General features: G+C 44.5%; 1 protein-coding gene across 1 annotated transcript; it reads left to right on the forward strand.

Moving 5' to 3' along the window:
- Positions 1-1,040: 1,040 nt before the first annotated feature.
- Positions 1,041-7,178, forward strand: AWAT1 (acyl-CoA wax alcohol acyltransferase 1). Its single transcript, XM_019747949.3, has 7 exons — positions 1,041-1,238; positions 2,142-2,249; positions 2,520-2,590; positions 3,449-3,653; positions 4,325-4,496; positions 5,811-6,010; positions 6,183-7,178. The coding sequence occupies exons 1-7, from the start codon at positions 1,163-1,165 to the stop codon at positions 6,335-6,337; spliced, it is 987 nt and encodes a 328-aa protein (XP_019603508.2). The 5' UTR covers positions 1,041-1,162; the 3' UTR covers positions 6,338-7,178.
- Positions 7,179-12,663: the final 5,485 nt, after the last annotated feature.

Below are 12,663 nucleotides of genomic sequence, written 5' to 3' on the forward strand. Positions count from 1 at the left end.
AAGAAACATCAATTTTTTTAAATGGGCAAGTCTAAACCACAGTCATTAGGGAAGTACATTTGAGGAGTAAAACCACAGAAAGGCAAGGAAAAAATTACTCTAAATGTCAGGATAATGGATACTTTGGGAAGAGGAAGAAGCTTGTGATTGAAATGAGGCACATAGAGAGGTTTCTGGGGTGGGTGAGAAAGTTTTATTTCTTGACTTAGTGGTGGCTGCAAGGTATGTGTCTTATCAGTCATTAAGCCATACATTTTAAAATAAAAAAAAGAAAGAAAGAAAGGGAAAGAGAGAGTGAGAAACAGAGAGAGAGAAACAGAGACAGAGACACAGACAGGTTTAAGAGACAACATCAAAATACAATCAGTGGACCTTGTTTGGATTCTCATTCAAATTAAACAACTATAAAATGGACATTTGAATATGGACTGGATATTAGATGTTATTAGAGAATTGTTAAATTTGTTCAGGGTGATAGTGATATTGTTATTATGGAAGAAAAATCCATATTTTTGTATAGATGCGTAGTGAACTGTTCAGGGGTAAAGTGATGTCTTCAAATTGGTTTAAAATACTGCGAGGAAAAACAGAGTGGGCAAATAGAGGAAACAAGTCCGGCAAAATATTAATAGTTTGAAGCTGAACACAAGGATAAAAATTTCTTACATCCTCTAGTTTTGTGTGTGTTTGGAAATTTTTATAATAGACGTTAAAAGAGGGGGACAGCCCCAAGCCAGGCTGCCTCAGGTCAACAGTCAGTCTCAACAGAGACCCAACCCCAAGTGCTCCCACGCCACACACACCCCCAGCCGTCTGTCTCCCTGTAGTCTCAGAGTAGTCTGTGAGGGATGTTTCCCTTCTCTGGGTCTCTGGGCTGCTGGAACTAGATGGCAGTCCTCACCTTTCTCCATCCTGATGTCCCAATCATCCCAGCAGAGAGAGTCAAAGGGCAGGAGGACAGAGGCCCAGGGCTCAGACCTGCCGGGGCAGTCCTTGGTACTCCAGAGCCTGCCCCCTTGCAGTGGGTGGTAGGCAGAACAAGGAGGAAAGAGAGCAGCTGAAAAGCCTCATAGTCACTGTTGAGTGAGCTTCTGGACGCTGCTGGCATCTCTGTTTGGAACACTGTTCTGAGATCTTTGGCTCTCTCAGGCTCCTGCACATCATGTGTTGTATGAAGCAGCCTACGCGCCTCCACAGTTTGACAGTTCTGCATTGGCCCTTGAGCTACGTTGCCTTATGTGAGTACTGATCTAAGAGTGCGTGGCAAGAAGCCAGAGTCAGAGGCCAGGGCCAGATCTGGGGTGATTTTTAAGCTCATGAAAACTTTCATCTCTGGCCTTTCATCATCTCAGATGGCACTACAGAGAAAAGCCGAGGAGTCTCAAGTTCCATGCATGCCCTGGAGAAGGAAGAGATAGAGTCCCAGGGAATAGTGAGGACAGGCAGAGGGTAGAACAGGGTCATGACGGATATGAGTCGATCTAGCTCATTTCAACCACTTCCTAATTCTCCCTGTCTGGAGAGGGGAAATGAGGCCCAGAGAACAGGCATGATAGGTCCATGATCAAAAGGGAGTGTGGAGAATGGGACAGAGGGAGCATTAGCATTAGAGACTTAGAGAAGTATAGCCTGCGTTTAAACCATAGAGTTTTCCTTTCTGGGAGGGGGGCGCTGGTTGCATGAGGGGAGACAGAGATGATGGAAGGAATGGTAAAGGGCAAGAGGGCAAGAATGGTGGATGGAAAATAGTAGAGGGATGCAGATGCTGTGTGGGTGGGGTGTGGGGAGATACGGATAGTATGGATAGGCAAGGGAGGGTGGGCCAGTGTTTAACAAGGATGGGGAGGGAGATAAGAAGGACCACTTGGTGGGTGAATGGGAACAGGAGGAGAGGGATGGTAGGTGGGCAGGGACACAGGTGGACAGGGATGACAGGCAAGCAGAGAAATAGGATTGCTGTGTGGCAGACCATAGAGGAAATGTCGGCAGGATGAGTAGACGTGCATAGTGGATGGGAAGGAGCTGAAATGCACAGAAGACCAGGACCAGAGGCCTGGGTACTTCAAAGGGCTCTTAATGGGGCTGGACATGGTCAAGTTCTCCTGGCAGCACAAATTTGGTCTGACCTGCTCCCTCATCAGTTTGGATCATACAGCCATTGTTCATTTGCCTGCTGTTTACATCCTGGTGGCCACTACCAGCACTTTACTTTGCTTGGTTTTTCCTGGACTGGAAGACCCCAGAACAAGGTAAGACTCATGGACCTAGAAAGAACAGGACCTAAGAATGTTCCATCTTACCCTGTAACTAGGAAGTCCTACCTACCATGCCACAGGCCTCTCATCCAAGTTCTTAGAGCCACAGGAACTGGGCCAGTCAGGGCCATCCTGGCGTCCCTTCCTTTGCCCCTTCTCTAGCAGAGCCATGGTCCCTCCGTGCTGCTAGGGAAACCCTGGGTGAGAGGACGGGGTATGTCTGGCACACGCAGACACTAGCCCCTACTGATATTTTTGTCTCAGGTGGCAGGCGTTCCAGCTGGGTAAGGAACTGGAGTGTCTGGACCTACATTAGGGACTATTTCCCCATCACGGTAAGTGTCTCTTTTTTAGCATTCCTCACAGTCCCCCCAATAGTAGGCATTTATGCCAAATGACTAGAGTTGTCCATAAGGAAAATGAGCATCCCAGAGAGTGTCAGTGCAGGCTAAACATACTTCAGGATCCAACGTTGCTACTGGGCACTCGTTATTCTGCTAGGACCCTTTGGATGCCCTTGGCATGAACTACCGGATGACATAGTCAGAAATGCAAATACAGTTCAGTTGCTTTAACAAACATTGAAAGCCTACTCTGTGCCACAAGTTTGGGGTACAGAGAAGTGAGGAGGATACCATCCTCTGTCATCCAGGAGCTCACATGTAATGTACATATTTATGGTTTGGTACAAGTTATACAAGTAGTTCAGATGAGGGGTAAGAAAAGGCTTCACAGACATACATGGTGATATCCAGGCAGGGCTTTCAAAGTTCAATAAAAGTGACTTAGATGGGCACTGGAAGGGGGTGGTGGAGAAATACCAGGAAGAGGTTCTAGAAAGGGACTGCTACACGGATCCTCTCAGCACACTTCGGAGTAGACAACAAGAACAGCCCCGAGTTTTGGAGCAGAGGTCACTGACCTTTTCCACAGAATGGTGCTCCCAGAAAAGGATACCACACATAAGGTGTACTGCCATAAATGGCCGAGACTACCTGCAGCCACGGGCAAGAGACCCAGCAAGTCAGCTGCCTCAGGTGCAACCTGGTTTCCCAGGGGCCGAGGAGACTGGTATCCCAGCCCCCTGAAGCCCACTCATGCTTTGGAGAGCGCCCTGCTCCCTGAAGGGTCTTCCCCGTTGCTTCCCGTGTGACCTTATTTCACCCCTGTGCTGTTTCTCTCCATGGTTGCAGATTGTGAAGACTAAGGACCTGTCACCTGAGCAAAACTACCTCATGGGGGTTCACCCCCATGGCCTCTTGACCTTTGGCGCCTTCTGCAACTTCTGCACTGAGGCCACAGGCTTCTCGAAGATCTTCCCGGGCATCACTCCTCACCTGGCCACGCTGTCCTGGTTCTTTAAGATCCCCTTGATTAGGGACTACCTCATGGCCAAAGGTGCTTCTAACCACACTTACTGGAGCTTCTGGCCTATTTCTCTGCTTGGAGATGCAGTTTTTTAAGCCCCATCCCCTACCTCTCACCCCCCTTTCAACCTCCCCTCCCCTGTCATCATAGCATCGTAGTTAAAAGCCTATGTTCTGGGCTAAACTGCCCAGATTTGAATACTGGCTGTGTCACTTACTGTGTGGTCTTGGACAAACTACTGGACCCCTATTGGTCTCAGTTTCCTCATCTGTAAGGTGGGGTGCTGGTAATAGCCCGACCTCAAGTGTGACGTAATGACTATATGAGATCATACAAGTCAAGTATTCACTCCAGTGCCTGCCACAGAGTATGTGCTCAATAAATAATACCTGTTGCTATTAATGGCGATCAAGAAAAAGAAGAGGGTAGAATTATAGCTGGAATTTAGAAAGTCCTGGTTACTGCACTGAAAACCTTCCTCCTGTAGATTTGACCCAGTGCCTCCCACAAAGTGAGATGTGCTTCCACGTGAAATGTGTTTGCCCACAGCCTACCCTTCTCCACACTGTCCCATCTCACTGACTCTCCTCCTGGGATCCATGGGAACAGAGGACACACAAACAAGCAGAGGAGGGTGTTGCCTCAGCCTTTTCTCCTCTCCTGGTCACTTGTTCCTGTCTCTGCCCCTTGATTCTCTTTAGGTTTGTGCTCCGTGAGTCAGCCGGCCATCGACTACCTGCTGAGCCACGGCACTGGCAACCTCGTGGGCATTGTAGTGGGAGGGGTGGGAGAGGCCCTGCAAAGTGTGCCCAACACCACCACCCTCATCCTCCAGAAACGCAAGGGCTTTGTGCGCACAGCCCTCCAGCACGGGTAGGTGTTTGTCCCCTTCTCTGAGCAGCATGACCTGCTAGGTGATGCCAAGATGACCCAGACATGAGTCTTGCCCTCGTGGAAATTACTACTGAGTAGGGGAGATGGCCATAGACTTTCCAAAATGTTTAGGTCATCTATTCCTTCTGAGCTAGCTGGACCACTTCCCAGCCAGCCATACCAGAAACGCAGATTCATTATCAGGGGAATTGGCTAGAGATGCCCCAGTATAGAGATGATTCCTACATGATCTCTATCAACATCCATGTGTCCATCGGCCTGTTAATGCTAAGTGCAAGAGGCAGTACGGTATGGCCAGTATGCGCTAGGATTGGCGTCAGCCTACTCAAATGTTCTGAGCCTTCATGTTTTCATCTTTATAATGTGGCTACTAATAATTCTAACTACTTCATAGGGTTATTGTAGCGTTTAAATGATTTCATGTACATAAAACACCTACCATGTGCCTGGCACACAGTAAGCGATGGATGAACGTTAGGCATTCTGACTCAGGGATACAGACAGGAGGTAAAGAGCAGGACCCCAAGGGTGGAGCTGTGAGGTGCCCCATTAGGTGAGCAGGTCGGCTCACTGGACACAGGGACAACTGTCTTATTGAAGACTCAGAAAAGAGGGAAGTATTTCTTCTAAGGACCTTGCCTGAGTGGCCTGTTCATCAGCTTGGAGCAAATGTAGGTTAACATATGTCAGAATGCTGAGAAATTGTTATTAGTAACTCATAAATATTTGTATAAGAGGGATTGTGTTGTCTTTACTCTTCTCTCCCAGGAAGGCTTAAGGAGCCTGATTCTCTACCTAGGGCACTGTCAGGGTCGATTGCCATGGCCCATGAGAGGGAAACAACTTTGCTCTAATCCCAAGACCCTAGAACAGAATACCTTATGCAAAGTCCCTGTGGGTGACGGGCATATCATAGACGCATCTGTGCAAAATGACCATCATCTCTGTGCTTCCTACTAGCAGAAACAGTCAGCTATTCCTCTCCCTGACACCCCCTGGAAACTTTCCTTTACACAACATGGGTCTCTGGGGATCTCTGCCCAAACTCTTCTCCCTTCCCCTGTACCCCCATATCTTGCCCTTGTGATCCTGGCCCAGATTTAGCACTCTGACTGGCCTTGAACATTTCAGGACAAGAGACATTAAATACAGGAGGCTTGTTTAGTGCAAGAAGGAATACTTTATGCCACAAGGATTCCATAAGAGATGGCAGTCTGGCCATAAGCAAAGTGTCTTCCTGTGTGGTTCCCACTCTAACCTGTGTTTGGGAAATAAATCGGGGTTTTCCTACAGGGCGCATCTGGTCCCTACCTTCACTTTTGGAGAAACTGAGGTATATGATCAGGTGCTGTTCCATAAGGACAGCTACATGCACAAGTTCCAGAGCTGCTTCCGTCGCATCCTTGGCTTCTATTTCTGCGTCTTCTATGGACGAGGCTTCCGCCAAGGCTCTGTTGGACTCCTGCCATACCCGGTGCCCATCATCACTGTGGGTGAGTGTCACTGTCAGCCCCAAGGCCACCTCAACCCTCCCTACCATGCCCCACCAAAGAAGCCGGGAGCTGATGTGGGATGTGAGACAATCAGGCCCAGGAAAGAGAAGGAGGTTAAAGGAAGAAAGGATTCTAACTCTTGCTCTTTCTCTTTTTCCATCTGTCCTGGCAGTCGGGGAGCCTCTGCCACTGCCCCAAATTGAAAAACCAAGCCAGGAGATGGTGGACAAATACCACGCACTCTACATGGATGCCCTGCGCAGACTGTTTGACCAGCACAAGACCCAATATGGCTGCTCAGAGACCCAAAAGCTGCTTTTCTTGTGACTGAATGGGCTGCATGCCCAAGAGTGAGTGCCTCAGAGAGAAGAATCATTTGCTGCTAACCAGAAGGCGGAAAGGGAGATGGGGGGCTATGTGTGCTAGGGGAGGGCATTCGGCATTCCTGACTTGCCACAGAGCCCTTGTGGTTGTAGTCCTGAAGAGCTTCTCTCACTCATTCCCCAGATGGGACGTCCTGAGCCCCTCCCGCCCCCAGGCCCAGACACAGGCACAGTCCCTGCCTGGCTCCCTACCTGCTGTTCTCTCTGAGCCCAAGCCCCCAGGTCCTGGAGGACTTAAAGGATAGCTAAGCAGCCTGAGTAGCCACCACTCTTGTTTTTATTGTTGCCTTAATGCATTTTTTAAACTGAGACATATTTTGCATACCATGGATTTAACCCGTTTAAAGTGTAAAATTCAGTAGTATTTAGTATATTCACAGAGCTGTGCAGCCACTACCATTATCTAATTTTAGAATGTTTTTCAGGCCCCCCCAAAAAAGAAGCCTAGTTAACATTAGCTGTCACTCCCTTTTCCCCATCTCCCCCAGGCCTGGCAACCACTAATCCACTTTCTGTCTCTTCAGAATTGCCAATTCTGGACATGTACATGGAATTGCAGATTATGTGGTCTTTTATGACTGGCCTCTCGCTCTTAGACTAACGTTTTCCAGGTCCATCCATCCGTGTTGTAGCATGAATCAGTGCTTTATTTCTTTTTATGGCTGAATGTTTCATTGTACGTATATACCATATTTTTTTATCGATTCACCAGTTGATGGACTTTTGCGTTGTTCCTACTTTTTGGCTACTATAAATAATACTGCTATAAACATTCCTGTACAATTTTTTTGTGTGGTGATCTGCGTCCAAATACAAAGGCTTACCTTATGTCCACACCATTAAGCTAACAAGCACTCTTTTCACATCGATCAAAGGCATCTTACTCAGGATTACTTTTCAATTGGCAGAGATCACTTACTCCTCGTGATGGTCCTCTAACACCATAATCCAAAGGTATCTGATACCTTCCTGAGACTCTACTATGGGAAATCCACTTTATGTCTACATTTTAAACGCTTACTAAGTTTTGTTTAAAAGTTTTTCTTAAATGCTGTATTCTGAAAATTTTAAAAGAGTAAATAAAAACACAAATGTCTCTTCTTTTAAATGGAATCAACAAAAGACCCACTTAAAAACACGGCAAAGAACCAAAAGTTAAAAGAACATTTAGAAACTCATATAACTCAATAGCAAAAAAAATTAATGATAATAGTTTGATTTAAAACTGAGGCAGAGGATCTGAATGGATATTTTTCCAAAGAAGACATACAAATGGCTAACAGGTAAATGAAAAGATGCTCAACATCACTAATTATCAGGGAAATGTAAATAAAAACCACGATGAGCTATCACCTCATACCTGTCAGAATGGCCGTCATCAATAAATCAACAAACAACAAATGTTGGGGAGGATGTGGAGATAAGGGAACCCTTCTGCTACTGCTGGTGGGAATGTAAATTGGTGCAGTCACTATGGAAAGTAGTATGGAGGTTCCTTAAAAAATAGAACTACTAGGGGGCGGCAGGTTAGCTCAGTTGGTTAGAGCACGAGCTCTTAACAACAAGATTGCCGGTTCGATCCCCACATAAGCCACTGCGAGCTATGCCCTCCACAACAAGATTGAAACAACTACTTGACTTGGAGCTGATGGGTCCCAGAAAAACACACTTAAAATAAATTAAAAAGTTAAAAAAAAAACAAAAACAGAGTATAGAATAGTGGTTGCCAGAGGCTGGGGGGTGGGGGGAAATGAGATGTTGGTCAAAGGGTACAAACTTCCAGTGACAAGATGAATAAGTTCTGAGGATCTACTGCACAGCATGGTGATTATAATTAACAGTACTGTATTATATACTTGCAAATTGCTAAGAGAGTAGATCTTAAATATTGTCACCACAAAAAAATTATAACCAGGACCATCCCGGTGGCTCAGGCGGTTAAAGCTCCATGCTCCTGACTCCAAAGGCTGCCGGTTCGATTCCCACATGGGCCAGTGGGCTCTCAATCACAAGGTTGCCGGTTTGACTCCCGCAAGGGATGGTGGGCTGCGCCCCCTGCAACTAGCAACACCAACTGGACCTGGAGCTGAGCTGCGTCCTCCAAAACTAACACTGAAAGGACAACAACTTGAAGCTAAACGGCACCCTCCACAACTAAGATTAAAAGGGCAACTTGACTTGGGAAAAAGGCCTGGAAGTACACACTGTTCCCCAATAAAGCCCTGTTCCTCTTCCCCAATAAAATCTTTTAAAAAAAAATTATAACCATGTGTGGGGGCAGAGCCCCAGAAAGCAGTTTCCAGGCTCTCGGCCTCACATAGACAGGTGCTGGCTCAGGTAGTAAATGGCCATCAACTGTGATTGCATGGCCATCAGCTGTGGCTAGTTGGCCGTCAGCTGTAACCAGTGAGCCATTGGCCACTAATAGAACTGCTGTGGCTACGTTAGCAGCGAATGGGGGCTAGCAAGAAGATGGTGGCTGGGCTGGCAAGTGCGGATTGCAGTTAGGACAGCGGGTTGCGGACAGTGTGGATCCAGCCTTCAGTGAGAGTATAGTGCTGCCAGCGAGAATATATTAGTATGACTCCCCTACCTATGGCTCCGTGAGTGTTCCTTTTTGGCCTCACCATGTCCTGCGTTCTTATGTGGGGAGCGGGAACAGAGACCCCGCCGGACTCCCTGCACGACAAATGGTGCAGCGAGCAGGGTCTCCTGCATGACAGTCCTCTGCTTAAAATCTATTATTGCTCCTACAGTGCTTCTACCAGCGTATCCTAAATTTAAATTATGTTCTCAGTACATTAATGTTCCATAGATGTTAATGAATACTGCACAGGAAAAAATGATTCTGTGGTTAAATAACTATGGGAGATGCTGGACCACACCAAGTTATATAGATGTATTTACTGAAATATTTTCAGAGTCTTTACTACACTAATACGTGTTATGCCTAATACTCCCAAGAGGGAGTAGTTAGCATTTCCCAAAGGTATCTGACAATAGAACCCTTGTTTCAAACAGCACCTATTGCCGTCTCATGGAACATTTAGGGTTCCTCTAAATATAGTCTTGGAAATATTGGTTGTGGAAATATAGGATAAAGTTCAGACTCCTTATCACGGTAGAGAAGGCTGCTGGTAATTTAAGGAGAGTGGCTCATTTCATTTGAGCACCTGTCGGATTCTGAGAAGCCTTGGTAGGAGTCATTGGGGCTAACTGGATGGATGGAGGCCACGTACGGGGTGACCAGAAGGTAACTGAATAAAAGGGGAATTGGATTTGAATTGTTCTCACCTGTTTGAGTTGTCCAGGAAGGGGAAATGAGAGCAGAATTTTTCCAGAAAACAGTCTGAAGGACACACATGGGAACGAGGCTATAGCTGAAAGAGTAAAAGAACAGATGGATTACTGTTTAAGCCCTTGCTTTCTTATTCGCATCAGCTACTTGCTCCTTCTCAAAAATTCATGCCCCCATATCTTTTCTCCCCACCCTTTCCCCACATTGCAGTCTGTTGCTCTCCCTCTTCCTCCTCCCCTCCGAATATTTTTAAGATACTATTCTAATATTTCAAGGTTTTGCTCCATACTCTGGATGTTATGGTGACTTTTATGTGGTGATCAACAAGGAAACTCACCAGTAGGACTTAATCGTGGAATGTGAGGGCAGGAAGGAACATTTCCAAAGAGTAGCCAGGATGGCGACCCTAGTGGACCAAACAGCCAGGGGTCTGTCTGAGGTAAACATGGAGGCAGAAAGTGAGCAGGGTACTTGAGTGGTATCCAGAAGTCTGCCCTCAGAGGGAAGAGCTGTACCTAGTCGTCGTTTTTTGGACCCAGGCTATCAGCCAGGAAGTTCGATGCCTCCCCATACAGATAATAGTTGATTGGTCCATCATGGAGGCCAACAAAGGCCCTTCACACTCTGGTTCCTACTGATCTCTGACCACTCCCTACCATGGTCTAAAGTAATACACGGACTACTGTTTTCTGAGCATTTTCACATTTCTTTGCCTTTGAAACCTGTTCTCTCTACATAGGAAAGCCCATTCAGCTTGCTTCTAGGCAAGTCTTTCCTACAAGTCTGAGAACGTCTTGAGAATGAAAACTATATCTTACTTGTCGCAACACTCCCAATGTTTAAATCAGTGCCTGGCATGTGACAGCCACCTAATGTATATTTCCAGGAGGGGAAGAAGAGGTTTCACAGGAGATTTCATAGAAGAAAGGCACTAAAGAGATAATGTCAGAGCATATGGGTCAAAAGTATGCTATTCAATGAAAGTCAAATAAACTAAATAAGATAACATAAAACTATGTAAAAGAAAAACTGAAATTAAACAGAGTAAAACTTGGACATAAACCATCTCACAAAAAACAGACCTCAGACTAGGTTCTCTTACACCATGATAAAGTGAAACAAAACAAGTCCATTTCATAATGTCTAAGTAACAGAAAAATAAGTTTACTTTGCCACGCACAAAATACCTAGCATCCCCTCTCACCAACAAAGTGAATGACTGCTATTTCTTTCACAATTACAACTTTATCCTCGTTCTACTCTCCCTTCCCTATAAATAAGATTTATTTGGATACCAAATCACAGAATTCACCCCCCCCATACTTTTTGATAGTATCCAATCTAGAGCAAACCCTCAGCTCCTTAGATCTTCCCCCAAACCACCCACCAAAAACCAAATCCTATAATAATTTTTCTCTAATACCCTCTTAGTAAAACACTCCATGGTTCCCCATGACATGTGTTCTCCCTCACAGCAATGAGTAATAAACCCGATTTATTCTACTACAGATATGTTTTTGCTGGTCTTTGGCTAGAGTGTGTTAGCAATATATATAATTTATATATATATAGCTTTCATAAAATTTTAATTTTAAAGCATAGAAGTTTTTAACTCCAAATTATGTTTAGAATGCTCTATATTTGAAAGTATATATTCAGATATTAATAATATTCCAATAACATCCCATTCATAATATCATGATTTTATGCTGATTAGCTATGATTATATATATAATTGTAACAGTTAATAATTAATGATAATTGTAAAAACTGTTCATTTTGTGCACAAAAACAATTAAGACCTTTCAAGTAGTTCACGAAATATAGAACTAGATTGATAATTAATATGAACATTGAGGGAGAATGTGTTATCTAGATTACTTTAGAAAGAATGCTTTTTGAACTAATAAATGTTTATGAAAATGTTAGCTATAAACATTAAGCTATGTCTCAGTTCTAATCTTTATAGATCTGTTTAATGTACTAGCATTAACAATATTAAAATAACTTTTGGGAACTATATTTAAATTTTAGTTACCTAATTCCATTTAGGCCATGAGTCATGCTCTTCCAGTGACTTCAGCTGAAAGTGAACATTTATTTAATATGTCAAATGTATGAAATAGTGAGCATAGAAAGAACTGAGCAGTGCACAGTGCTAAGACGTTATAGTTCCTGCACTGTTATGTCAAATTTCTAAAAAATTACTACTGAAGATTTTAAGTTGCAGTAATATTTACTTTTATATAAACTCTCAGTTTATTCTTATGTCCCAGAGATTCACGCTAAAATGGATAATAATATTTAACTTTGTTCTGAGCTTCAGTTGAATATTGACTTCAACGGTTGGCCATTCAGCATTTGGCCAAAATGGGTCTACAATGGCCCTTGTATCTGTGCATAAGAAAGAATCTAGAAGGATATACACTGAGGTATGAATAGTGATTCTCTAACGTCCTTTACAGTGGCTTTATGTTATGGTTACCCATTATCTCCATCTTCCTTACTCAGACAACCCCAAATTTGTTTGGGGCAGCAATGAACCCAACTTCCCATACACATAGCCCAGGGTGGCCACATGACCTCATTCTGGCCAATGAGATTTAAGCAGAAGTCTACTGGGTGGGGTTTCTAGGGGGGCTATTATTTCTCTAACAAAGAAAAACAATTTCATTGATCAGATCTTTTAACTCTTCGCCTCATGCTCTTACTCCTTTCTTCCAGTCGAGAACACAGACAAGGTGGTTGGAAATTGAGCAGCCATTTCACAACCATAAGGATGAAAAACACACACTGAAAAGATGGTGAAGCAGGAAGCTGTAAAGATTATCTTGGGCAGCTGCACCCACCCTTGGACTGCCTACCTCAGAATTAAAAACAAACAAACAAACAAACAAACAAACGAAAACACCTATTATGTTGAGCTACCACAATAGAGTTTATTTACATGCAGTCAAATGCATTCCTAACTG

Source organism: Rhinolophus sinicus, chromosome 18 (genome assembly GCF_057876585.1).
Source record: "Rhinolophus sinicus isolate RSI-liver-muscle chromosome 18, RSI-T2T, whole genome shotgun sequence".
Lineage (NCBI taxonomy): Eukaryota > Metazoa > Chordata > Mammalia > Chiroptera > Rhinolophidae > Rhinolophus > Rhinolophus sinicus.